The sequence below is a fragment of the Cupressus sempervirens genome, chromosome 8 (assembly GCF_028749045.1).
Source record: "Cupressus sempervirens isolate cs-2001-9-10 chromosome 8, ASM2874904v1, whole genome shotgun sequence".
In the NCBI taxonomy this organism is placed as follows: domain Eukaryota; kingdom Viridiplantae; phylum Streptophyta; class Pinopsida; order Cupressales; family Cupressaceae; genus Cupressus; species Cupressus sempervirens.
The window spans coordinates 812,796,042-812,823,102 of record NC_143125.1 but is presented as its reverse complement, the minus strand read 5'-3'; the positions used below and the strand labels follow the sequence as shown (position 1 = coordinate 812,823,102).

At 35.8% G+C, this 27,061-nt stretch overlaps 1 protein-coding gene across 2 annotated transcripts in view; it reads left to right on the top strand.

Moving 5' to 3' along the window:
- The window catches only part of LOC149544895 (uncharacterized), a 94,455-nt gene that overhangs the window by 31,519 nt on the left and 35,875 nt on the right, over positions 1-27,061 (top strand). For both annotated transcript variants that reach the window (XM_089795448.1, XM_089795447.1), the window contains exon 2: positions 672-2,163. In XM_089795448.1, the coding sequence (XP_089651574.1) occupies positions 727-2,163 (1,437 nt within the window). In that variant the 5' untranslated portion in view covers positions 672-726. The remainder of the gene's footprint in view (positions 1-671; positions 2,164-27,061) is intronic.

Below are 27,061 nucleotides of genomic sequence, written 5' to 3'. Positions count from 1 at the left end.
TGATAATAGAAAAATGGGTATACATATTACAGACATATTGGGAATGTTATCAGATATCTCCGAAGAGACTGGGTATACATACAATGATGTATAAATATAGATAAACAATTGTATTTGTCACAGCAACAGTTTAGACGATAATTGCAAATAAATGTTGGCCATGGTGTCAGTATACCATATTTAAATCACAAAATATTTTCTTAAATATTTTGTGCTTTTGGTGACCTGGATAAGTCAGACTTCATAGGAATGATATAAAATTTTCTTAGGTCTCATGCAACTGCCAGTAGTCACAAAACCTAAATCTCTTACAGGATCGATTAAACAAATTCTTGGAGGAAGAACCTGTTACAAAACGGAGTAGAACACACTAACATTCTATTAGATTTGATGCATCATTATTAATCTTAAATTAAAAAACTAGTCTAAATTAAGTCACTGAAGTGATCTTATCACAAAAGAAAGTCATAATATTTTCTTATATGCCCTCATATGCCTCTGTATAAACCTCATCTATTTGAAACATGTTTCATTTGAGGTCTAATATTTCTCTGTTTTAGATATATTTTTGCTCAACTAGGCTATTTTCTGTATTATACTATGATGCTATCGAGAGTAGCACATGTGCCCATCATATTGATTTTCTAACTCTTAAAATATCATTCTTGCAGTTCACGTGTTTGTGCCAGTAGAGCTGGATGACATATATTTCATTTGGTTTGACTAATGGAGGTTGGATTAAATGCTCCATATGAGTTAGAAGATGGTGAATTACATCAAGAAGACTGCTCAGATCATCCAAATAATGTCAAAGAAGGTGCTGCTAGTCTTGGGAAAAGTGGAAATAAAATTGCTGATCTTGCATTACGAATGGATGGACACCAGCAAGCTTTAGAAAAGTTGTCTGACAATCAAAACTATATGCAGAGAGATGCATCTACCATCAGGGAAGATGGAAAAGAATATGTTGATATCAGTTTTCAAGAGAGCAGTGTGCCATCCCTACAAAACACTGAAAGGCCATATGATTATCAAAATCATATACAAAGAGACATACATAAGAAACTGCACAGAAATGATAGAAAGGAGACAGGAGATATGATGATCAGCCAGCCAATACACCAACAAAGACGGAAAAGAAGATACACAGATCTTAATCATATACAAAGAGATGGTTTCAATGACAGAAAAGATGGAAGCACCATTACAAATGTCACTGCTCCAAAGAGAGATTCTAACGAGCAGAGTACAAAAAAGAAAAAAATCCTTGACTCAAATCATATGGTAGTAGATATGCCTGAACCCATTGAAGTTGGAGTTAACGCTAGAGATACAAGCAGATTTACACGAGGCACATATAAAAATACAGATAGAAAAGAGATGAGAGATATGATTATTAGAGAGCCAATGTCAGACCAAAAAAATTGGAAAGATAGAAGTCGTGCTGATGTTGATCATTTACAAACTGATGGATTTCATGCCAGGAAAATTGGAGAATCCGTTGGAGGTATCTTTCGTCCAGAGAAGAAGTCATCTGAGAGCACTAGTGAAAATCAGAGTTTTCAAGATTCAAAGCGTAAGGAAAAGGAAGCAGATGAACCTATCAAAGCTGGGGTTGAGTTTAGAGATATGAGAAGAACCATTAGAGACTGGATTGATTCAAAGGCAGAAGACCATTCTATTATATGGCCTCCAGTTGTAATAATTGAAAATATAATAACTGGGTTTAACCAAACTACAAAACAATGGGATGGTCTTAAGAATAATGAGATTAAGAGTTGTTTGAAAAGCATAAAGGATCTTGAATACAAGAAAGTGATGGCTATCTACAACCACAGAGATGGTCATCGCGGTAGTGCTGTGGTCATTTTTGATGCAAATGAAACAGGATTCATGAATGCAGACAATCTCAGTCAATGTCTGCAGAGGGCTGCTAGAGGAAGAGAGGACTGGTGTGCTGTAAGACCACGGGGCTTGCCAGTCAATGAAACTGATATGGAACGGTGGAATGCAAAGGGTCTTGTAGGTGATGATGGAACACGATTAATCTATGGATACCGTGCAGAGCCATCAGATTTAGACCGGCTTAAACGATATGTGCCTAGAGTGTCAGTAGAAAGCGTCGTCAAAAAGGTGCTGGAACCAATGAAACGAAGATGCCAGGTATTTGATGTACACTTTTAAGATTTTCTCCTCATAGCAATGTGCATGCAAATTTAGGTTTCTTTATTACCTCTTTGCTTTATAATTTTCTTTCTCTCTGAACATATGCATAGTGCTTATCAGTCAAATGGGTTTGAGTTTATTTTACTTTTCTCTACACTTCAATAAATTCTAGACATGTTCCACCTTCTGTCTCAAAAAAGAACAGTTTTAATGAAGCCAGTTTTGATCATTCATAGGAGTTAAATTGTAAAAGCAGGATCTCTGATAGAGACACAAACTACCATTACTAATTGAAGGGGTTCAGATTTACTTACAATCTGACAGTATATATAATCTGCAGTTCTGATGTCGATCTTTCAAACTTGAACAGTAATGCACGGTGCAGATTCCTTGATCTTGAATAGCGATGGAGAATGAATGAGTACTGTTAGATAAATATACTTGTTTGTAAGAGACAAATGGCTGAGTCTGAATATGCCGTTGTGATTGATATCAAACTCCTCTGATCGCTCTAGGTTAAATATGTGCAAAGTCATGTCCCCATAGAGACATGACTCTACGTGGCCAAAGGCCATGTAGGGTCATGCCCCTCCATGGACAACTGATCATACGTTGTATAAGCAAATACATTTAGTTTGCTTCTCAATTTACAATCATGCAGTGGTATAACAATTAAATTCAGGAACTCGATAACATAATAGTCTCTTCTGATTATAAGAGTCCAATTAGTTAAGTCATACATACATACATACATACATACATACATACATACATATATATATATATAATTCTTATCAATAATATAAGACATAAAACAATGTTCAAACTTCATATAAATCATGAATACAAATACTCAATGTAATGAGTATATCACTTCAAGTGATGCTATACTTCAATACTCCCTCTTAGCAAGGGAGAAGTGACAATTTTTTAAATGAGATATCTGTATCAAGGATATCTATACACAACATATTATCTGACTTTCACTCTGAAATAGTGAATTGTCAAATAACTACAATCACAATGTTATGAACACTATCATAACATATATTATGATCTCTAATTGTCCAAAACAATATCTAGAGTAATCATAATGCTTTCGTTATCAATGACTTCTAGCATATCTGGAACGAAACCATAATTTATCATGATAATAGGTCTATCATTTGTAAGATTGTCACCTTACAATGATTACCTTCTCAATATATATGTCTCTGAAAGATTGTCATCTTTCATTACATATCTGATGCAACTATTCAATTAGAAGCATAAACACACATATTAAATTGAAAAGCTCAAATTCAATATTCAAATTTACAATTTGATCAGACCAAGTTTACCTCTAAAACATTCCAATATAATATTGGCAAGAGGTTTGGTAAGAATATCCGCTGTTTGCTCATTTGTAATTATGTAAACCAACTTGAGAACATCTCGATGTACCATATCTTTGATTCAATATGCTTATATTGATGAGAAAAATTGAATTTACAGATAACTGATTTATCTTTAGATCTGAGTACAACATTGCATGTGTCATTTATGTATTCAAACTTTGGAAATGTATCACTCTCCCTCTGATTCCTCACTTTGGGATTCTCTTTTAAATCTATTCACTTTATCTCTTTGTTCAACAACATAAAATGCAAGATTTTCATCCTTAACATACTTAACTCCTGTTAGGGCTGCTTGAATTTTCTCCTATTTTGGATAGATGTTACGAGTGTGACTGAATTTCTCACATTTGAAGCATTGTACTTCGGACCAATCGCTTTTCTTGTATGATTTGTTGAATTCCTTGTTGTTTTGATGAATTTCCTTTCTTTTTCCCTTATTATTGGTACTTATTTGAAGAGCTTGAAATTCTCCCTCTGGATTTGAAATGATTCCTCTCGTAATTAATCTTGACTCTTCTTGAGTGCATTCATTTTTGAGTAGTTCAAACTTTGGAAGTTTTGGTTGAGAACTTAGTCCATGAATAAATGTCTCCCAAGATAGAGGTAGTCCTTTTAGGGCTATGACGCAAAGTTCTTTGTCATCTACTTCATTTCCAATGGTTGCAAGTTGATCTTTCAATTCTGAGATTCTTAGGAAATAGGACGTAATAATTTCTCCATTATTTATCTTGACATATAGTAGATCTTGTTTCAATGTTAGCAATCTGCTTGCATTATTAATTTTGAAAGTATTCTATATAGTGGAAAAGCATATTTATGGGACTCGGACTCGCTTTTGACTTGGAAAGTCAAAATCCGACTCGGACTCGGACTGGGCGATCGGACTCGGCAAATCGAAAAACCCATGAAATTGAAAGATTTTTAAGGATTTAATGATTTTTTTATGCATCATTTAGTCAATTAACATCAAATACGCAATAATTGAGATAAATAGAAGCTACTGAACACTCATACACAATTTTGCATAGATCACATAAGTATAACAACGAATTTTTGAAGGGGAAAAAATCAGTAACATAATATGAAGTTGAAGATTTAAGATTTAAGATTCAATCCTTAATAAATTCCTGACATACCACAACATCATTTTCAGAATTCATATACATTGAAAAAAAACACCTTCCAAAAATCTCTATCTTTTTAAATTTAAAAAAAAAAAATTTAAAAAAATTTAATTTCTTTTTTTTCGGAGAGTCCTGGGCTCAGTATTCGGTGAGTCCACGTGGACTTTGCCAGGACTCAGTCGAGTCAGAGTCCAGAGGCCATTTGTCTCGGAAAGGCTGCCTCTACCTCGGACTCGCAGAGTCCTGCTTGGACTCGTAGAGTCCCGAAACATTTTGGAAAACATTTCAAAAACAGTTTTAAGATTGGATATGGATGGAAGAATATGATCCTTCACAGAGTCTATAATAATTTTCATGGCTTTGTTGTTGTGCCTCTTCCATGTTTTATTTGGATCATTTTTTGGTATTGGTTTATTTGATTCTATGTATTCTTCTAATTCCATCTCTTGTAGTATGATCATAACTCGAATTTTTCATGATGAAAAGTTTGAAGCCCCTTCAAGTCTATCCTCTAACCTTGCATGATTGACCATTTTGAATTGGAGATTATTTAAAAATTTGATTTCTGAGATTTAATAATATTGATACCAGATTTCTCTATCAGGATGGCCTAGATACCATGTAAAAGCAGGATCTCGGATAGAGACACAAACTACTATTACTGATTGAACAGGTTCAGATAATCTGCAGTTCTGATGTCGATCTTTCAAACTTGAACAGTAATGCACGGTGCAGATTTGTTGATCTTGAATAGCGATGGAGAATGAATGAGTATTGTTAGATAAATATACTTGTTTTTAAGAGACCAATGGCTAAGTCTGAATATGCCGTTGTGATTGATATCAAACTCCTCCGATCGCTCTAGGTTAAATATGTGCAAAGTCATGTCCCCGTAGAGACATGACTCTGGCCATGTAGGGTCATGTCCCTACGTGGACATAACTGATCATACGTTGTATAAGCAAATACATTTAGTTTGCTTCTCAATCGTCAATCATGCGGTGGTATAACAATTACTTTCAAGAACTTGATAACATATTAGTCTCTTCTGATTATAAGAGTCCGATTAGTTACGTCAAGTCATATATATATATAAAATTCTTATCAATAATATAAGACATAAAACAATGTTCATATAAATCATGAATACAAATATGCAACGTAATGAGTATATCACTTCGACTGATGCTATACTTCAACGTAAATAATGCAAAGATTGTTTTTGTTTTTGAAAGTATTGCACTGACAAATTTTTCAGTTACATACTTGTACTAGTATACTAGTATATGCCGATTCTAGAAAAAAGTTACATTGAAAAGGGTCTCAGCTTCAAATTTTAATTGAAACTCAAAAAAGGAATGTAATAAGGGAATGATATGATGACATTTTCAAATGTTTACCTGTGTGTTTTTTTTTTGTGTTGAAGATTTTGATAAACAACCCTTGCCAAATACAAGAATGATCCTATCAATTATCTGACCTGATTTACATAATCTCAAAACACAAAACTTAGGGCATATCTTGCCGAACATCATTTTCAGACTTCCAATACTGAAAACAGCAATACTATTTTTCATTATGTAATAGTTTCAGTCATTACGAATTTCCAATGAATAAATACCTCATGAAGGAAAGTAAGGTCAGTTTTCTCATCTGATTTTGAGAGCAGATTTGGAACAGTCTCCGATAATGGTTTAGTAAGGTCTTCTAGTGGCTTGTGATGACCCTTCTGTGAGATACAATTTAATAAATAAAAATTTAAAATAAATAAATAAATGAATTACAATCTATTTTATCTTAAAGATAATCAACCATGATAAATAGTAAGAAAGTATATGGGAATACATCCTTTATCAAGGAGAGAACATGGCTTGAAGACAATCATTATTGACCAAACAATATTGCTGCATATTTGTTAGTGAATAACAATTAATCAAGTGATAGATGTTAATAGCAATTCCAAACATGACTTTCAATTTGAATAGAAGAGAGATATCAACTATCCATCAGGATTAAGATATATTCCTAAGTATAGGAATTAATAAGCCAAGCAGTGAATAAAAGTGGGATATCGATCATAAATTATATTAAAGCAAATTCAAATTTATTTTTCCATCTATGAAAGTATTGCTTGAGGAATAAGAAGATACTTTGGTCTGTATTTACCAGCACTAGGATCTTAGCTATTCAACATCACTATGTGACTTCATGGTAATTATCCTCTAAGTTAAGAGGCAATATTATTGCTATCGCTGTTCATTGAAAATATAGATTTAATATTGAGATAATAATAATAAAGTTCAGATTAGTATTGCTTGAAGTGCTTGCTGTAAACATTGGGGGAGTCTCTTATGCATGCTGACAACCGAATTATAGAGAGAATTAATAGGAGCCGCATCTCTTCAACTGAAAGATACTTATACTAGATTGCACACTATATAAATGGTTTTCACTCTCAGTGGGGAAAAAAGGAAGGATGATACAATTAGATTATAAATTAGATCAGGCGTTCACTGGATGAAAGATTGAGAAATCATAAATATATTTAATATACTTGTTGACGTTTCTTAGATCGTTGCAAATGTACTTGCATTGCCTGTTGAGGTATATGTTTTCCATATGCAACATCCTCTCATTTATATTGAACATAGGTTATGGAATAGACATGTCTATTCAATGATCAAATAATTAATTTATATAAACTTAATTATTGTTATCTATATATATATATAAATATATATGTATATATATAAATATATTTCTCGCATATAATAAGTTTATATCTCACATAGAATTATATCTTATATATAATTACATGTATATCCAAAGAGTTATCCGACATAAGCTACCAAACATTTACAGTCCCTCTTAGCAAGGGAGGAAAAACACAAGACAAATATTACACCATTGGTAATATTAAGGATATCTCTCAATTTTTCCACCATTTAATATAGCATACGATATCAAGAGCATTGATCTTCAGAATATCAACATATGATATTCATCAATTTCTCAAACTAGGGTATGATATCACATTTGATATCAAGAGTCTTGATCTCCTAGAATATCGACATCCGATATTCATCAAGTACTCAAAAACAAGGTTTGATATCACATTTGATATCAAGAGTATTGGTCTCCCAGAATATCAATGATATTCACCACTTACTCAAAATGTTTTGATATCACATTTGATATCAAGAGTATTGGCCTCCCAGAATATCAATGATATTCACCACTTACTCAAAATGTTTAGATATCACATTTGATATCAAGAGTATTGGCCTCCCAGAATATTGAGCTACGAGACATTCACCATTTACTCAATTTATTAGATCTCATAATACAAGTTGATTGTAAGATCGCACCTTACAACAACTTCTCCCAAATACAAGTGACATTATTTGGAAGTTGTCACTTCCTCATGATGTACATAGGGGGTAGGCCGAAATAGTCATGAATCATAGTCCCATTGACTGCTATAATGTATCGATCACTGGAGAATCCATCTCAGCATGGTTTACTCCCTCTAAGTCAATACAATCGAGATCAGCGAAGGTAGATCAAATTGCATCCTCTATCTCGCTCCCTCTCTTTCAAGGTTGCCCATAACAAAATGTCAGGCTTCCTCTGAATCTCAATCTCCTGAGCTCCTCATCTTGTAATACTTATGAGGAGTGTTAAGCTCCCTCTGAGCTTGATATTAATCCTCCTTATGCTGCAAGAACATTTTCAGAAGAAAAGATCAAGGCACATATCTTATAATAAAAATCTCCTTTAATAACTATTCTCAATAATAACGTTATTTAATTATAAGAACATTTAAAATTTTGATTCTATATTTAATTCCTAATGAATTAAATCTATTCCAGTATTCGGCATAGTTATTAATATACTTATCATAATATATGTTCATAAACATATTATATAATATCTCATAATGTGACTCTTAAAAAGTGAGCATTCATATTATACGCTTGGTTCTAAAATTTAAATTAAAACCAACATCATTCCCTACTTAGGAAATGATCCTTATTTAACTCACCTTTTATTCTATTATAATTATTAATTATATTCCTCTTAGATTATGTTATAACATATCTAAATATTCTTATAAACATAACTATTTCTTATGAATAGAGTTCTAATTGCATGTTATTCTTACTTACCTTGACTGATGGTGATGTGGACCTTCATAATGATGTCCGGTTCACTTTATATTGGAACTTTAGCTTCCAATTTGTGTTTTCTCACTTTACCATCTTTCAAAAGGGTTTTGTGGCTCGAATGATATATACGTTAGAGTTTATTCTCCAAGCGGTAGTTATATGAACTTGAAAGTCCGTCCAACCGGGTTGCAGAGGCAGGCATCGGGTATGAAAGCAGCAGCACCGGAAAAGAAAATAATGGTGTTTGCCATAAGACTGGCCTTTCTTGAAAAAGCCCTGAGTGGCCTCAGAACCCTGGCCTTCGTGTGGGCAACAATTGTCCTCCTTGGCGGCTTCGTGATCAAATTAGAAAGTGTAGATTTCTGGTTGGTGATGATTATACTTGAATTGAAGGCATCCACATCTTTAGCCGTAGCCATGAGCTCGAATGGCAGCACGAGACCACCTTAACCATGGCCAAATTCAAGGAGGATGCCAAATAGGCCAGTTTTAGAATCCTCAACACCGGCCGCTCTTTTTTTTTTCCGATTTTGTTCGGGACAAATTATTCTTGGCCCGCAATGTCGCCTTGCAGAAGGGAAGATCTGAATGGGGGCGCGCCTGAAGTCGTCAAATATTGAAAAGAGGCAACTTGCCTGGTCTAGATGACCCGTTTGTGATGTTATTCCATCTCTGACTATACCTTTACTGGTCCATGTCATTTTTCCCTCCAATCATTTCTCTTCTATCATATCTTCTATTCCTTCTAAAAATAATATACATTTGCATCTGGCTCTGATACCATGTTGATGTTTTTCAGATTGTTGCAAATGTACTTGCATTGCCTGTTGAGGTATATGTTTTCCATATGCAACATCCTCTCATTTATATTAAGCATAGCTAATTGAATAGACATGTCTATTCAATAATCAAATAATTAATTTATATAAACTTAATTATTGTTATCTATCTATATATATATATATATATGTATATATATATATACATATATTTCTCACATATAATAAGTTTACATCTCACATAGAATTATATCTCATATATAATTACATGTATATCCAAAGAGTTATCCGACAGAAGCTAGAAAACATTAACAATACTCTTCAAGGAAGAGTAAGGTAATAACAAGAACAAGGCAAAAATTTAAAGGAAGAGAATCAGATATCTTCAGATGATCAAAGAAGGAGAATGATGATGAATACTCTTCTCGAAGAATTACGAAAGAAATTGAATCTCTTATACGACCCTAGTAACAGCAAGGTTGTAGCACATCTGAATTGATTTTTTTCTATTAACTATAATATAAAGTCATTAACATGTCAAATACCATATACTAGAGGTCTATACAAGGAAAGCAGTATTCAATCAATCTGTGGTCCGTACAGATCTACAATTAAACATTGGATTATTTCAACAAAAAAAACATGATTAATGCAGCGAAAAGGAACTTAAAAGCATCCTCAATCATATGAGGTTAGATCTCCATCCAGACCATCCAATGTAGAGGCCCATCGGACCACCTAAGCCTCATGTCTTTATCTGTAATCACAGTGTTCGGATCCTTCATAAGTTGTTTCCATGGAAGTGCTGGTGCATGTGGGATAACATTGATCATAATGCATGGTGTTCTCCCTTCATTGAACTCCTTGTTTTTGGTAATCACAATTACACTTTTAGCATCACATGTCTCAGCAAATATGTTAACCATTTTGCCCAAACTGGTGTTGCTGGTCTTGGGGCTGCTCACAGTGGCACTGGTGCTTGCTTGACCTCCTTCATCCACTTGTCTGTTTAGTTCCTCTTTCTCCTTCCTCGGCTTGATTTGCCCCAGCATATCCTTAAGAGTACCCTCAAATGAACCTAGTTTATTCGTCTCAGCCTTCACCTCAAATTGGACACCTTCATTCTTTAGCACCTTTGAGCATGCATTGGTTATCCTTACTGCTTGTTTCTCTTTTACTTTGTAGCTGATGGTAACCTACATACAGATTTTATGCATAATGAGTCTCCTCAGAGACTTTGTAAGGATTCTACTCCTATCTTTAAATACATCATCATTCCTAATTAACCAAATAGACCAAATCAAATAAGAAGAAAAAATGTCCTAGAATTTATTAAGATGCTTGGGGAGGCCAGGGATGATGTAACTAGTGATAGCAAAGAATGTAAGAAGTTCAGATTCAATCTGGACACCAACCCAGTTTAGACCCCTTTGGCAAAGTCACATTCAGAGAAAAAGTGGGACATGGTTTCAGGCATGGAGTAGAAAGAATAGGTGAAGGGGTAACCATCAACGTTGTTTAGCAAGAGTTTATGCAATAAGGCTTTCCATATAAAGAATTGAACCTTAGGTTCCACATTCCAATGCCAGATCGCTGACAGGTGCTTGGTCTTTGGGTTCTAAAATGCAAGCCCATTTAGTGTTAAGGTACTCAAAAACTTCATCATTGTTAGAGAGAAAATTGTACAAGTATTTAGCTTTGGTGGAGTAGAGCTTGGAGCCATTTGGCCAGCTAAGGAAGGGAAGTCTACTGATATCATTATCACAACTTTGGGGAAGCTTGGCTTTTAGCCAAGCATTTTTAACCACAACAAAAGTTTTCTTTTGAGATTAGGGAAGGTTGAACTTTGAGGCTAGGTCCTCCCAAGTGGAAAGGTTACCATCTATAATGAGGTCACTGAAAGAATGAATTCCACTTTTGTCCCAAGCTTTGGCTGAGCAACCTTGTAGAAGAGCAAGAGGTTTTCCTTTTCTTTCTAGGTTCCTCTTGGGGGATTTCTCCCTACACATTTTAGCTTGGCTATCAGTAATTTCAGCCCCTTCCACCTAGTGTCTCACTTTTTCCCATGCTTTCCAAATGGCTTTAAAGACCACCGATCCTTCCACCTTGATCTTCCATTTACTTGAGAGTAAGTCATGAATGTCCATCCCTTTCCATGACTTTCCAATACATAGAACTCCTCTTGCAATATCATGTCTAATCAACACCTTCCAAGGTTCACTTCCTTTTGTGGATCTGGCAATCCATTTGGCTACAAGAGAAATTCCGTGCAATCTTAAACCTTTTAGACCCAACCCACCTACTTCCTTCCTCATAGTGCAGGAACCATAGTTGGAACAATTACCGAGTAATCAATGAGTTTCCAACACTCGCCAAGTTTTTGAGCTCGATGAGTTTTTTGCCGAAAAACTCGCAAAAAGGATTTACTCCGCAGGAGGCAAATAATTGCCGATTACTCGTCGACTAATTGTTTTTTTTATTTTAAAAACTCTTGGAACAACAGAAAACAACCACCTGCGCATTGGGCAAAAAAATTGATTTTTTGCAACGCCAGTTGCATTTGTGTGTTCTAGTGGCTTATTTCTTTTGTGTTCTCTTTAATTAACTTATTAGATGCATCTTCTCATTAAATTTTGCAAAAAAATGTATTTTTAATTAAATTTCAGCAAGTTTTTTAGGTTCCCGAGTTTTCTTAAAAATGACCCTTTTTTTTTCCAGTTAAACTGTTGGGGGGCTTGGCGAGTTGTTGCCGAGTTTGAGTTTTCTAACTATGTTAGTAACTACATTTAAATGCATGTCTCTTCTGGTTACCTTTTCCATCAGAGCACAAGAAATTCCTAATAATTTTCTTAATGTAGTTGATTTGATTTTGATTAAAGAGCCATGCAAAGGAGTAGTATATAGTATATGCTGATAGTATTTTTTGGTAGACTTGAACTCTACCAGCAAGAAACAAGTAGTTATTGTTCCATCTACTAAGCTTGCTGATAATATTCTCCTTAATCCATTCCCACATTGAGTTTAGGTTGGGTGAGACTGAGAAGGGTATCCCTAGATACCTAATCATATGAGAAGGTCCCCCTAGGAGAACCCAAATTTACAATACCATGAGGGAGGTTGTTCTTCCCATCCTAGCATAATAGATTTGACAATAGACACTTTGCTTCCTGAGGCTTTGCAGAATATATCCAGTTTGGTTGTGAGATTGTTGATATTGTCCTCTGATAGTTCAGTGAGTAGGGAGGTGTCATCTACAAATTGTACATTGCTATTTTCCTCCTTGTCAGGCAACATAATTCCTCTAACTTTAGGTGAAAGAGAGTTATCTCTGAGAATGTAGTGCAGACTATTGACTACAATGACAAACAATGAGGGGGCAAGTGGGCATCCTTGTCTTATAGATCTTGAGAGATAGAATGAGTCCGATCTTAGACCCTTGACTTCTACAGTAACATGAGCTTCTGCCATTAGGATAAGCACCATTTTGATAAAGTATTAGGGGAATCCCAGAATTCCAGCATCAACTGTATGAACTTCCATTCTATTCTATCATACGCCTTCTCATAGTCAATTAGGAACATTCTTGCTTGTTTCCCAGATTCCTTAGCCCACTCCATAGTTTCCTAGCAGGTATTTAGATTATCCAAAATATACCTCCCTTTGACAAATCTAGTTTGTGTATGATCAATAACATATGGTAGGACCTCTTTGAGATGAAGAGCCAGTATTTTTGCCAGTATTTTGTAGGAGACATTGAGAAGTGTGATGGGCCTATCGACTACAAAATGAGGGGGCAAGTGGGCATCCTTGTCTTATAGATCTTGAGAGATAAAATGAGTCTGATCTTAGACTATTGACTTTAACAGTAGCATGAGCTTTTGCCAATAGGGTAAGCACCATTTTGATAAAGTATAAGGGGAATCCCATAATTCTAGCATCAACTCTATGAACTCCCATTCTATTCTATCGTATGCGTTCTCATAGTCAATTAGGAGGATTCCTGCTTGTTGCCCAGATTCCTTAGCCCACTCCATAGTTTCCCAAAAGGTAATTAGATTCTCCAAAATATTACTCCCTTTGACAAATCCAGTTTGTGTATGATTAATAACATATGGTAGGACCTCTTTGAGATGTAGAGCCGGTATTTTTGCTAGTATTTTGTAGGAGACATTGAGAAGTGTGATGGGCCTCCAATATTTAATCAAGGTCTTATCTCCTTCCTTGGGTATGAGTTTAATCAGCCTTGAATTGATAGCAGCTCCTAGTGATCCACGTTTAGACTCTTCTTGATATAGTATTAACATGTCTTGCCAAATCTAGTCTAGGTGGGTCTTGTAGAATTCCACCGGTATGCCATCTGGTCCTGGGGCCTTATCATTACTCATCTGAGTGATAGCTTAAATAATCTCTTCTTTAGAGATGGGAGCATTTGGCCTAGTTTTATCTTCCTCTGACACTCTTTTTGGAATTAGTCTCTTAATTCTGATCCTTTCACTTTCCATATTCAAGTTTTGCTCTTTCAAGGTAAACGATTTGTTATTAAATTGAGCAAAGGTCTTTACAATCTCTCTCACATCGGTGATTAGATCGTCACCCTCTCTAAGTATTTCAATTTTGTTCTTAGCTTCCTTAGTTTTAAGAATCTGAAAGAAGTACTTAGGGCCTTTGTCCCCATGTTTAATCCAATTGATCCTTGCTCTAGTCTTGACCCCTTGTATCTTAACTTGTTGGATCCTTCTTAGAGCATCTCTAGCTTCAGCCAAGTCACATTGGTGGGAACAATCCTGTGGGTTAGACTACAGGGTTGCTTCTGCCTCTATCAAAGTGTTGTGTAGTGCTATCTCCTTTCTTCTCATATCCTTGGCCTTCTTTTTTCCTACTGCCTTGAAGCTTTATCTCCAACTTTTTATCATAGTGCTCCATCTAGTGATTGCATCTGGATGTCTTACCACACAATGGTTAAACCATCTTACCATAATTGTGGTAGCATTAAGGTCAACATCTTTTAGAAGGGTGGTATTGAGAGCAAATCCTTCAGTCTTGGGGACCTTAGGTTTTTGGCTATCAATCTAGAAGATATTGGCAGTAATGGGGTGGTGAACAGATAATGTAAATGGGTACACCACTACGTCGGATCCTTCATTTGAAATTTGGAAGCTAAATGTATTTTTGTTGACATCGTATTTGTCTAGTCTACAACAAATTTTGTTGTTCCCTTTTTGGAAGTTGGTCCATGTATGCCATATTACCTTGTGTTAACTATTCCTTCCAGCCAATGGATCAAACAATAAATGTTTGCTCATCATTCTATCCCAAAAGAACTTCTCATCCCCTTTCCACTCAAACCTGCACCCCTTGTCTTGTCTTGCTGGTTTTCTACCATGTTGAAGTCACCAACTATTATCCAGGGGATATTGGGAAGTAGGGACATCCATTTCCCTAGGGAGACCCTGTTCATATGATCAATAGGTGCATATATTGAGCATACTCTGAATCTCTTCCCTTGATTGTCTAATATCACCCATACAACTCTATTGCATGGGGATGATCCCCATTCAACCACAAGGCTCTTCCACTTGGGACTGACTAGGATGGCAATCCCTCCTCTTCCTTTCTCATGATTGGTATAAAAGGGTTTGGCTTCCTTCCAAATACATTTTAGGGCTATTTCTAGCTGAAAACCAGTTGCCTTGATTTCTTGAAGCATTAGAAAATCAGTGTCCTTATGTACTTTGAGTAGCCTCTTTATAACATATTTCCTATATGGAGTTTCCAATCCCCTCACATTCTAAGAAATGTATTTGGCCATTATAATTGGGGTCAAAGGGTCGGTCTACCTTTCGGAGACCTAAATTTCTTAAAACACTTATGCAAATCACCTTTTGTATCTTAGAAGACTTGGCATAGTTGGTAGACATTGAGGGTTTACCCCTCTTTCTCATTACAACTTGTTCCCCTTCTTTCTACATCCCAACCACTTCCTCTAGTTTATCCTCTACTCTCTTCCTAGGCTTCCATCCTTTCTTTTTGGCATTAAATACAAAGCCTTCAATTTTCATCCTCATGTCTATCTCAGGGGTTTCAACTCTGTCTCCATTAAACTCTTCCATTTCTTGGTCCTCATTCTCATCCTCACTCAGAATTCTAATCTCAAAGGCCAATTTCCTTCTATTGTCTCCAAGGGCCGGAGCTATAACAAGTTTTGAACCAGCTGGGAGGACTACTAGGTCAAAACCATTGAGTTTGTCATTTGCTTCATAGGAATCTATATTAGCAACAAGCCCATCACTCCTGAGCATTTGTTTAGGACTATATAGTTTGATGACTTAATTTGGGCTTGGAGTTTTGTTTTTAGGTTCATGTCCTTTAAGCAAGACTTCTACTTCATCTGGAGGAGGTAATATTGGGAAACAATTAGATTCTTTTATGAATTTATGTCCTGAAGTTTCTTGATTTTATCCGAGGCAATCTATTGAGCATTCATAGTCCCGTGTTTAGGTCTCTCTTGGACCAACCCTTTGACTTTGGGGATGGAGTGAGCATTTCAATGTTGAAAGGTTCTTGGGCAAAGACCGAAGGGTCTTTCTCGGTCGGGGATTTGAAGGCAGCTTGAAGGGCATCCAATTCCATACCGAGGTCCTCCGAAACCTTTTGGGTTCCAAAATTTAATGTAGGAAATTCCTTCCTATTTTTGACCACATACGTATTCTTTCCTTTCATTGCATTAGTGTCATACTGGTTTCCAAAATTAGCCCGGGACAATTCTTCGTGACATATCTATCTTTTTTGCAAAGGAAACAAGAGTTGACGCCCCCTAGGAAAGAAAGCTGACAAACATATCTACCACCTTGAATAAGAAATGAATATCTTTGGGAAGGTCCTTACTCGGGTCGATGGCTATCAAGACCTTAGCATCTGTGTATGCAAGAAGCACGGAGGACTTGTCAATCTTGATGACTTTTTAAATGGGGTCTAGTGCCTGAGGAATTAGGCTCCGAATAAACGGTGGGACATTTCTAACCATAACCCAACATGGTGTGGAGAGAGCCATGATTTCTTCATTTACATCGTTAGGAGACCTATTAAAACTAGAGCCTAGAAATCAACGAAGAGAACCAGCAATAAGAAAGACATAAAACTGAAACAAAGACACCAGAAATATCTTGAGAAAACCTTTCATGAATGAAGGGAAAAACCTAGCCACACAACACAAATATATTTTTATTGATAATGAAAGTTCAAGTGTACAATGCCTATCGCTTAATGCAATATATAAATAATTAAAGGAGAGACTCTTCACATTCCAACCGAAGGTCTCTCCATATTCCCAAAACAAAACTCTTTATTATAAATATAATAACAACTCTTCTAGTAACAACTCTTTGAGTTCCCATGCCTCAATGCATGTCGAATGACACATATCATTACATTTAATATTACAATTTAAACATAAGTTTCCTTTTCAGCTGAACATAACAATAATGGTAATAACATTCATATTTTTAGAGATGAAGATCTCTATCGCTGCTACCATCTTCAACACTTCCTCTTAGCCAGAGAGAGATCTTTAGCGAAACAATCATACAAGACTACAACCAAAATGTTAATGATAAAATATCATCCCATATATCCTATGAACACGTGTAACAATCAATCATATTCATGGAATCACTCAACATGAAACCCTATAACAATTACTCATATTCATGGAATCACTCAACGTGAAAACTTGTAACAAATTACTCATTCATGGAATCACTCAACATGAAAACCTATAAAAAATTACTCATTCATTGAATCACTCAACATGAAAACCTATAACAAATTACTCATTCATGGAATCACTCAACATGAAAACCTGTAACAAATTGCTTATTCATGGAATCACTCAACATGAAAAAACTTGGAAGATGCACAGCTAAGCCTTTATTCACGAACTTTCTCAATGTGATGACACAAGAAATATCCTGGGAAAACCCTTCGAGAATGAAGGGAAAAACCCAGCCATACAACACAAATTCATCTTTATTGATAATGAAAGTTCAAGTGTACAATAACTTAAGGAGAGACTCTTCACATTCCAACCCAAAACAAAACTCTTTATTACAAATATAATAACAACTCTTTGAGTTCCCATGTCTCAATGCATGTCGAATAACACGTCATTACATTTATTATTACAATTGAAACATAAGTTTCCTTTTCTGCTGAACGTAACAATAATGGTAATAACATTCATATTTTCAGAGATCAAGATCTCTATCGTTGCTACCATCTTCAACACTTCCTCTTAGCCAGAGAGAGATCTTTAGCTAAACAATCACACAAGACTACAACCAAAATGCTAATGATAAAATATCATCCCATATATATCCTATGAACACGTGTAACAATCAATCACATTCATGAAATCACTCAACATGAAATCCTGTAACAATTACTCATATTCATGGAATCACTCAACATGAAAACTTGTAACAAATTACTCATTCATAGAATCACTCAACACGAAAACCTGTAAAAAACTACTCATTCATGGAATCACTCAACATGAAAACCTATAACAAATTACTCATTCATGGAATCACTCAACATGAAAAGATTTGCAAGACTCACAACTAAGCCTTTATTCGCGGACTTCACTGTCATGGTATCTCTCAACATGACATCCAACTCCCATCATAGAATCTCTCAATGTGATGACATCATGGACTATCTCAACATGATGTTCACTATCGCATAGTGAAAGAATTATCATAACTGATCTTGCAATCTCATTTATTCACACAAGAATAGAAATAGGCATAATAAAAGCAAGACTTGGTTCCATTAATGTCTCAAATTTTACAGATACCACACGCATCACAATCATAAATGAGAATGAAGGGGATTTCTTAAGCACTCCCTCTTAATTATGAAGCTTCCCTTTGAAGCTAAAATCTCCCTCTAAAATTCAACATCTCCCTCTTAATAAAAGAAACATCGTCTCCATACTGCTTTTATGGTTGTTTCCTTTAGCAAAGGGAGATTCATAACATCAAATCAATAATAGAAGTCGATAGCAATCAATGCAACCAAAGCAATGATAAATCCTAAACACTGCTCAATTGTATAATAAAAAATTATTGGTCATAAGTCATATCATGAACTCAAATTCTATAATACAACAACCATTAAATATATAAGAAAGGCAGACATAAAATAAAGACTCCCTCTCTACAACATCAACTACTTGGCAGCCAAAGCTTACAAATAGTAGCTCGCCAATTACGATGCAACTAAGTGCACAAAATGGCTCGAGATCATGATCACTAGCGTGTGTGGGCAAATCTTTCCTCATGAATGATAACACTCGACAATTTCTAGTTGCAAAGCCTGGAGTGTCAATTTTTCACATCCGAATTGGTTATGTGTGTGTATATATATATATAATCCTATTAAGGATAAAGGACCATTATGTGGTCAGATAAATATGTATAAGTAATATGGATATAATAAATATAGAAATATAACAATGATAATTAGTATATATTAATATGGATATAATAAATATAGAAATATAACAATGATAATTAGTATATATATTCCTATATACAGAGACTATGTTTAAATACTATTTTGGTTTAAGAAGGGTAGATTGTAGTGTTACTAAGGAGGGGCTTGTATAAATCCAAGCAAATGGATCTAATCCCAAGAGAGGGTGGGGGTTAGTGTTCCGTAAGCCTTTGTGATACAGTCTTGGATTTGTAAACTTTGAGGGGATCCTTTGTTGGTGTCTAGATAACTTGGGTAATGTACTCCTTCCTTGATTGAGCTGAAATAGTAATATGGTTGGATATGAACTTAAATCTAATGAGATAAATGACTAATCCTACCATTAACATACAATCCAAACCCTCATTGATTTTTTTCAAGTTAAATTAAGTCTAGTCCCAACCGGAGACATTACATGGCTCAAACAATACTCTTAAGTAGATGCTATTAAGTTAAAATCATCTCCAAACTCTTTAAAGGGTTTATAGGACTGCTTAGAAATAAATGAACAAGTAGATACCTTTCTAGATGGGCTATCAATTAGATAACTCATTAGTTATTCTGCTGTAGGTGATTTGTGTTAGGATTAACCTCAGACTGAAATAACAGTTACATTTAAATATAACCAATATCAGAAAATAATAGATCGCACAGAAGAGAACACAAGACACCAAGATTTAACGTGGTTCACCCAATCCCTCGGCTACATCCACCAACAAGAAGTTCAATATTATTATTATCCAATGATTACAATCCGCAATCCCTTACAGCTCAATACTGCTGCAAGAAGCTACAATATCATTATTACATTATGAAATCCCTAACTCTAAGCTTTTTTATACAAACTTTTGCCGCTTATAGAATTAGGGCTAGAATAAGTCGTCCAATGTGAAAAATAGCAGTCGATGCCTTTTACAATATAAGGGCATTTGAGCGCACTTGGGGCGCTGCCCCTTGACCCCGTCTTGGAACCCTTGTAGAAAAAATGTGGGGAGAAAACTGCTCAGAATAAACCTCTGAGTCTGATTAGGCTCCACATCACAATAATCTCCCACTTGGAGACTGATCAGACTCTACAACAATAACCTCCCACTTGGAGACTATTCATAGCACTACTAAACTTGTAGTTCCCACTGGAATATCAAACCACCCTGGACTCTGCTGTTCTTTTATTCTTTCCAATTGAGAAGACCAATCGAAGCTAAAGTGGAGTTCAACTTTCCCTTGTTACTACCTTGATAAACATATTTGCTGGATTATCATCTGTATATATCTTGTCCAGTGTTAAATGTCCATCATCCAAAACTGACCAAATGAAATTGTACCGCAACTGTATGTGTTTTGTTTTTGAATTCAGAGCTGAATTCTTTGCAAAATGAATGACACTTTGACTATCTGTAAACAAATAATTATCCTTCTAAGGGTGTCCCAATTCTTCTGAGAAGAACTAAAGCCATATCATCTCCTTGGCTACCTCTGTAGCAACAACATACTCTGCCTCTATAGTGGATAAAGCATTAACCTTCTATTTTCGAGAAACTCAGCTCACTGTTGCTCCACCAACAATAAATACATAACTTCTAGTACTCCACCTGGTATCAATATCCCTTGCCAAATCTGAGTCAACATAGCCCTATAAATTAGTAGTAGAGCCTCTAAAATGTAAACACTTACTGGATGTACCTCTCAAATATTTGAGAATCCATTTAATTGCATTTCAATGCTCAATTCTTAGATGACTCATATACCTGCTAACAACTTCCACTGCATGTGCAATATCTGGCCTTGTACATACCATAACATACATCAAGCTTCCTATAGCTGAAGCATAAGGTACCTTGGACATTTTATTCTCCTCTTATTGTGTCTTTGGACACATCTTCTTAGTCAACTTCAAATGATCAGGTAAAGGTGTGCTGACAGCTTTAGCATTCTCCACATAGAAAAGTTGCAACACCTTCGCAATATAATCAGACTGAGATTTGTTTTGTTGCCTCCAAATCCTTCATAGTAAATGAATGTGCTAATTGACATTTCAGCTCCTTAATATGATCCATGTTAGACCCAACTACAAGCATATCATCAACATATAAACATAAAATAATGTAGCTTTTATCATCCAACCTCTTAAAATAAACACAATGATCTGAATGACACCTACTATATTCATGCTTATGCATAAAGCTAACAAATTTCAGATACCATTGCTGAGGTGCTTGCTTCAAGCCATATAAATTTTTTTTCAATCTGCACACTAAGTTCTCCTTAACGTTGACCTCAAATCCCTGTGGCTAGGCCATATATATCTCTTCATCCAAATCACCATGAAGAAATGTTGTTTTAATATTAAGCTGCTCCAAATGCAAATCTTCAGTAGCCACAATACTTAAAACAATGCGAATAGAAGTTTTACCAGGTCTGAAATGTGTTAATATGGATTTTTGTGAAAGTTGTGTGTATGGAAAACAAAAGAGAGTGAGTTTTGTGAAGAATGGAAAGGAAAAGAAAAGTAAGAGATTGGAGCTTGTGCGAATCAGAATCTGCAGCAACTGTTTGTTCTTTGTGCTCAATTGCAGCAACTATTCCTGAGCTTTCATTTTTCTCTGAAACAATCAAAGTAGTAGGAACAATATGACCTGTACAAAGATATAAGGTGCCTACTTTTACACCTTTTGCTACTATAAGGAACCTTTTGAAACTTTCCAATTTTTATCATTAAAAGTAACTATACAACTCTCATCACTGAGTTGCCCTGCTGAAATTAAATTTCTACTCAGCCTTGGAACATGTCTTACCTTATGTAAGAGCCAATGATTCCCATTCTGCAACTTAATCTTAACTTTTCCTTTTCCAACAATTTAATAGGGTTCATTATCCCCAATAAACAATCCCAAAATCCCCTTGGACATAATCAATAAAATAACCTCTATGAGGTGTAGCATGAAATGAAACACCAAAATCTAAAACCTATGAATCATCAACACTTTCTAAAGAAAGAAGCAAAACATCCTCTTCGGATTTGTTACTTACCACATTTGCCTCCTCATTCCCTTTTGGCTTATCTCCTTTATTGTTCTTTGGAGTCCAACAATCTTTCTTCTTATGCCCTGGTTTACCATAGTACCAACAATCTCTCGGTCCTCTAGATTGAGACCTCTTTGACTTTCCTCTTGATTTCCCATGATTTTTAGAATTATTTCCTCTCTTAGTTGTTCTGCCTGTACTTTGTACGTTCAAAGCACTTCCTGATGTAGATTCACTTGAGGTTTTTCTACGAGTTTCCTCACTCAGAATAACACCAATCACATCATCAAATTTTAGGGTATTAGATCCAAAAATAGAATTACTCACAGCCATTACCAAGCCATTCTAGCTTTTAGGCAAAGAACACAAAATCAAGAGAGCTCTAATTTCTTTATCAAAATTAATACCCATAGAAGATAATTGACTTGTAACAGTACTAAACTCATTTAAATGATCTGCAACAGATCCACCTTTTGTCATCTTCATATTAAATAAACGCTTCATGAGAAATACTTTGTTTGAAACGAAGGGCTTTCCATATAGTTTCGCTATTGTTTGCATCAACTCTTTCGTTGTCTTCGCTTTTGTAATATTAAATGTCACTGATGGTGCCAAGCATAACAAAATGCTTCCAAGTGCCTTTCTGTCTAAAATCTCTAGGTCCTCATTTGTCATAGTTCCTTGGTTCTTAGTTTTTCCTTCCAACGGCTTCCATAAATCCTTCTGATAAAGGTAGTCCTCCATTTGCATCTTCCATAATGGAAAACTCTGCCCATTAAACTTGTCAACCCTTAGTTTACCCTCGTCTGCCATCGCTCCCACTCAACTGTGAGACCTTCCTGTAGAGGATCGCTAAAAAAAAACCAACAGTCTGGCTAAAAAAAATGCGACGACCCTCTAGCTCTGATACCACTTGTTAGGATTAACCTTAGACAGAAATAACAATTACATGCAAATATAACCAATATCATAAAATAATATATTGCACAAAAGAGAACACAAGACACCAAGATTTAACATGGTTCACCCAATACCTGGGCTACGTCCACCAACAAGAAGTCCAATATTATTATTATCCAGTGATTACAATCCGCAATCCCTTACAGCTCAATATCGCTGCAAGAAGCTATAATATCACCATTACATTATGAAATCTGTAACCCAAAGCCTTTTTATACAAGCTTTTGCCGCTCACAAATTTAGGGCTAGAATAAGTCGTCCAATGGGAAAAATAACAGCCGACACCTTTTACAATATAAAGACCCTGCAGGGGCTACCCCTTGACCTCATCATGGGGGAGCTGCCCCCAAACCCCTGTAGAAATAATATGGGGAGAAAATCGCACATAATAAACATCCAACTCTGATTAGGCTCTACATCACAACAATTTACAGATCTTAGTCATGGACAAACAACTTATAAGCATCACCAAATTCACTCCAAAACTCTTGTAAGTGTTTCCTCCAACACTAGATGCCTCAGCTGGTATTGTTTTAAACTCCCAGCAAGAAAAATGAACCTACTAAGTAAATACCACATGTGCTAAGGAAAGTAGGACAACAATCACTATGTAGGGTGATAAGGACAACGAGGACATCATAAATTTGGTGATTGGGTCATCTCGGAAAAAAAGTGTTTGTGTATTAGTGTTGGAGGCATTGGAAGGTTTGTGATAATGTTGGCTAATTTTTTGATGTCACTAAGATGACAACTTACAAAATTGTAATTTTAGGCAACATATAGTGAGGTATATCTCTTCTCTCAACAATAGGGCTATTATAGAAGTAATTGGTAAATACTTGCTTGTTATTAACAGAGACCAAGAGGTCTATATATACAAAAGAATAAAGTGATGTTTTCTTACGAAACTATCAAAAAGAATAGAAATATTCTTATTTAACAGATAAAGCTAAAAAAGCGAAAGCTAACTAAAGCTAACTAGATATTTTACAATAGATTACCATTAACTAATAATAGACAATTATCTGTTATTGTAATACCCTCCCTTAATGGTTAATCTATTTAAAACACCAGGCTGGGATTTGAATTTGACAAACTTATCAGGACCAAGAGGCTTGGTGAGAAAGTCTGCAGTCTTATCTACGGTGGGAACATACTGCAAATCTATAATTCCATCATCAACTAGCTGTCGTATGTAATGACAGTGAACATCCACATGCTTGGTTCGTTCATGGAAGACTGGATTTTATGCTAAATTGATAACACCTTCGTTATCAACAAACAGATTAGTCGGTCCTCCTGGTGACATCTGCATATCCCTAAGCATCCAACGAAGCCAAACAATTTCACATCCTGCCTTAACAGTCCCTCTGTATTTGGCTTTTTCAGAGGAGAGAAACTTCCTACTGCTTCCTATTGGTCCATGTGACTGCACCGGATCCCAAACTGAACACATATCCAGAAGTTGACGTTTTATCATCAATAGAGCTTGCCCAATCTGAATCTGTGAATCCACTGAGTTTAGGATTAGAACTTCGAGAGTACAGAAGTCCATAATCTGAAGTGCCCTTCACATAACGAAGTACATGCTTTGCTTCCATCCAATGATCAGCGTTAGGAGCTGTCATAAAGCGTGAAATATAGCTAACTGCGAAGCTGATATTAGGCCTAGTAGGAGAGAGGTAGAGGAGGCTACCCACTAGTTGCCTGTATGTAGTATCATCAACGGAAGGAGAATCGAACTTTGTTGATAACTTGAGACCTTTCTCCATAGGTGTAGATGCAAGCTTGCAATCCTGCATACAAAATTTGTCTAACAGGGCCTTGACATATTTGGACTGAGAGATGAATATATTGGAAGATTGTTGCCAAACTTCAACACCTAGGCAATAATGCATGAGACCAAAGTCAGTCATACCAAAAGACTGGCATAAATTCTATTTGATTCCTTGAATCAAAGATGCCAAAATGCTAGTGATGATCAGATCATCCACATAAATAACCAAAAGGATGATGTCATTATCAGTAGTGTTGATGTACAAATTTGAGTCTGAAAAACTCCTCTTGAAGCCTTGATCACTGAGGTACTTATCAATTTTTATGTACCATGCTCGAGGGGTGTGCTTTGAGCCATAGAGAGCTTTTACCAATCTGAGAACCTGGCGGTCTTTACTAGGAACCTTGAAACTAGGAGGCTGTGTCATGTAGACCTCTTCATGGAGATCATCGTTCAGGAAAGCACTCTTGACGTCCATTTGATAAACCTTTCAACCAAACTGTGCTGCCATGGCTAGGACTAATCTGATGGTTATCCATCAAAGGGTTAGCTACCTCGGCATACTTGATCTCACTGGCATCAACTATGACCCTCAAAACTATCACTAGGGGCCTTAGGTCTATTGACTTGTTTGAAGTCAATTTCCTCAGGTGGGATTGCTTCCTTCTTCCTCTTTGGTGTTATTGAACTCACCCACGGGGGTAAGGTAAAAGAGGATGAATTGACCATTGATGTTATTGCTAGTGTGGTAATTGCTTGTGTCTATGATTGTTTTGTAGTAGTTACAATAGGAGGGGTCTTAGTTAGGATAGTCAATGGTGTTGGGCTGTTGCATGTAACTTCAACCATGAATTGCTCTATTTGTGTTTTGTAGTAACAAATTGTGTCATGGTCCAAACAGTCATGGAGGGAATAAACATGGAGTATGTGTCAAACATTTTCTAGAAACTACTGTATTTGAATTGCTCTAATTGTGTATTTGTAGTATCAAATAGTGTCATGGTCAAAACAATCATGGAGGGAATAAACACGGAGTATGTGTCAAACATATTCTCGAAGCTATTGTATTGATCCTCTTACATAAGTGCAAGAGCAACCAATGACATGGGCATAACAAGTGTAACTACAAATGAGTCTATAGGATGTACATGTAGTGTGGAGAATGAATTTACGTGTGCGTCTAGTGGGTAGTTAGGAGACTCATCTAACATTGGTGCAGAATTTGGGAGAGCCGTTGTGACATATTCATCAGTAGCATGAGATACTTTAGGAACAGGCTCCTCAAGCTCCTCAACATCAGTAAAATCAATGTGTATCCTTTGTGACTTTGTATCTTTGATTCTAAGAACTTTACCTACACCCTTACACCTTTTGCAATGATCTTTAGAATAGACGGAACTTCAAATTCTGCTACAGAAGTAGAAGTACCATCCTTTCCCTTTCCTTTGATTTTAGATCTCAAACCAACTGGCCCTACAAGGTCAAAACTTTTGCCTCATTTGATTTTAATGCACTTGAGACTTCTTCTTCTCAACCAAATATAGGTATTTGCAAGGATAGATTGAAAACAATCCCAAATAGATGTGTTCTCCTTCATTGACCATGAAGTTGGCATGGTAGGCAAAGGCTCAAGATGATTTTTGATGTATTCAGGATCAAGTATGTCTCCATCATCTTCAACCCCATTAGGAATCTTTGTGAGGTTGAAGTCTATCAACTGTTTGATAGTTAGTCTGCAATAGTCTAGCTTCCTGATGTCCACCTCTTTACGGAAATCAATCCACAAATTCTCAAGATGATGCACATTCACAAGCTATTTTCTTACTTTATCATTCATTTTCCTCCTAAAAAACAAATCCTTGCTATGAACTTCTTCAAAGTGATCTGTTGAAGTTCAAATTCCATATTCTCTTTCTTAGGCGTAGTGTCAACATAGTACCCACCAATCTTGATTGGATTTCATGAAGAAATACCCACTCCTGGCCTATGTTGTGTAGACTGATATGTTTGCACTACCATAAGTTGCCTTGTCAACTCTATTAGGATGATCTTATTGGTAAGATACTGAGGTGAGGTATATGGTTCTCCTTGAAAATAACCCACTTTCAAATAGGTGAGTTTAGGAAACTGT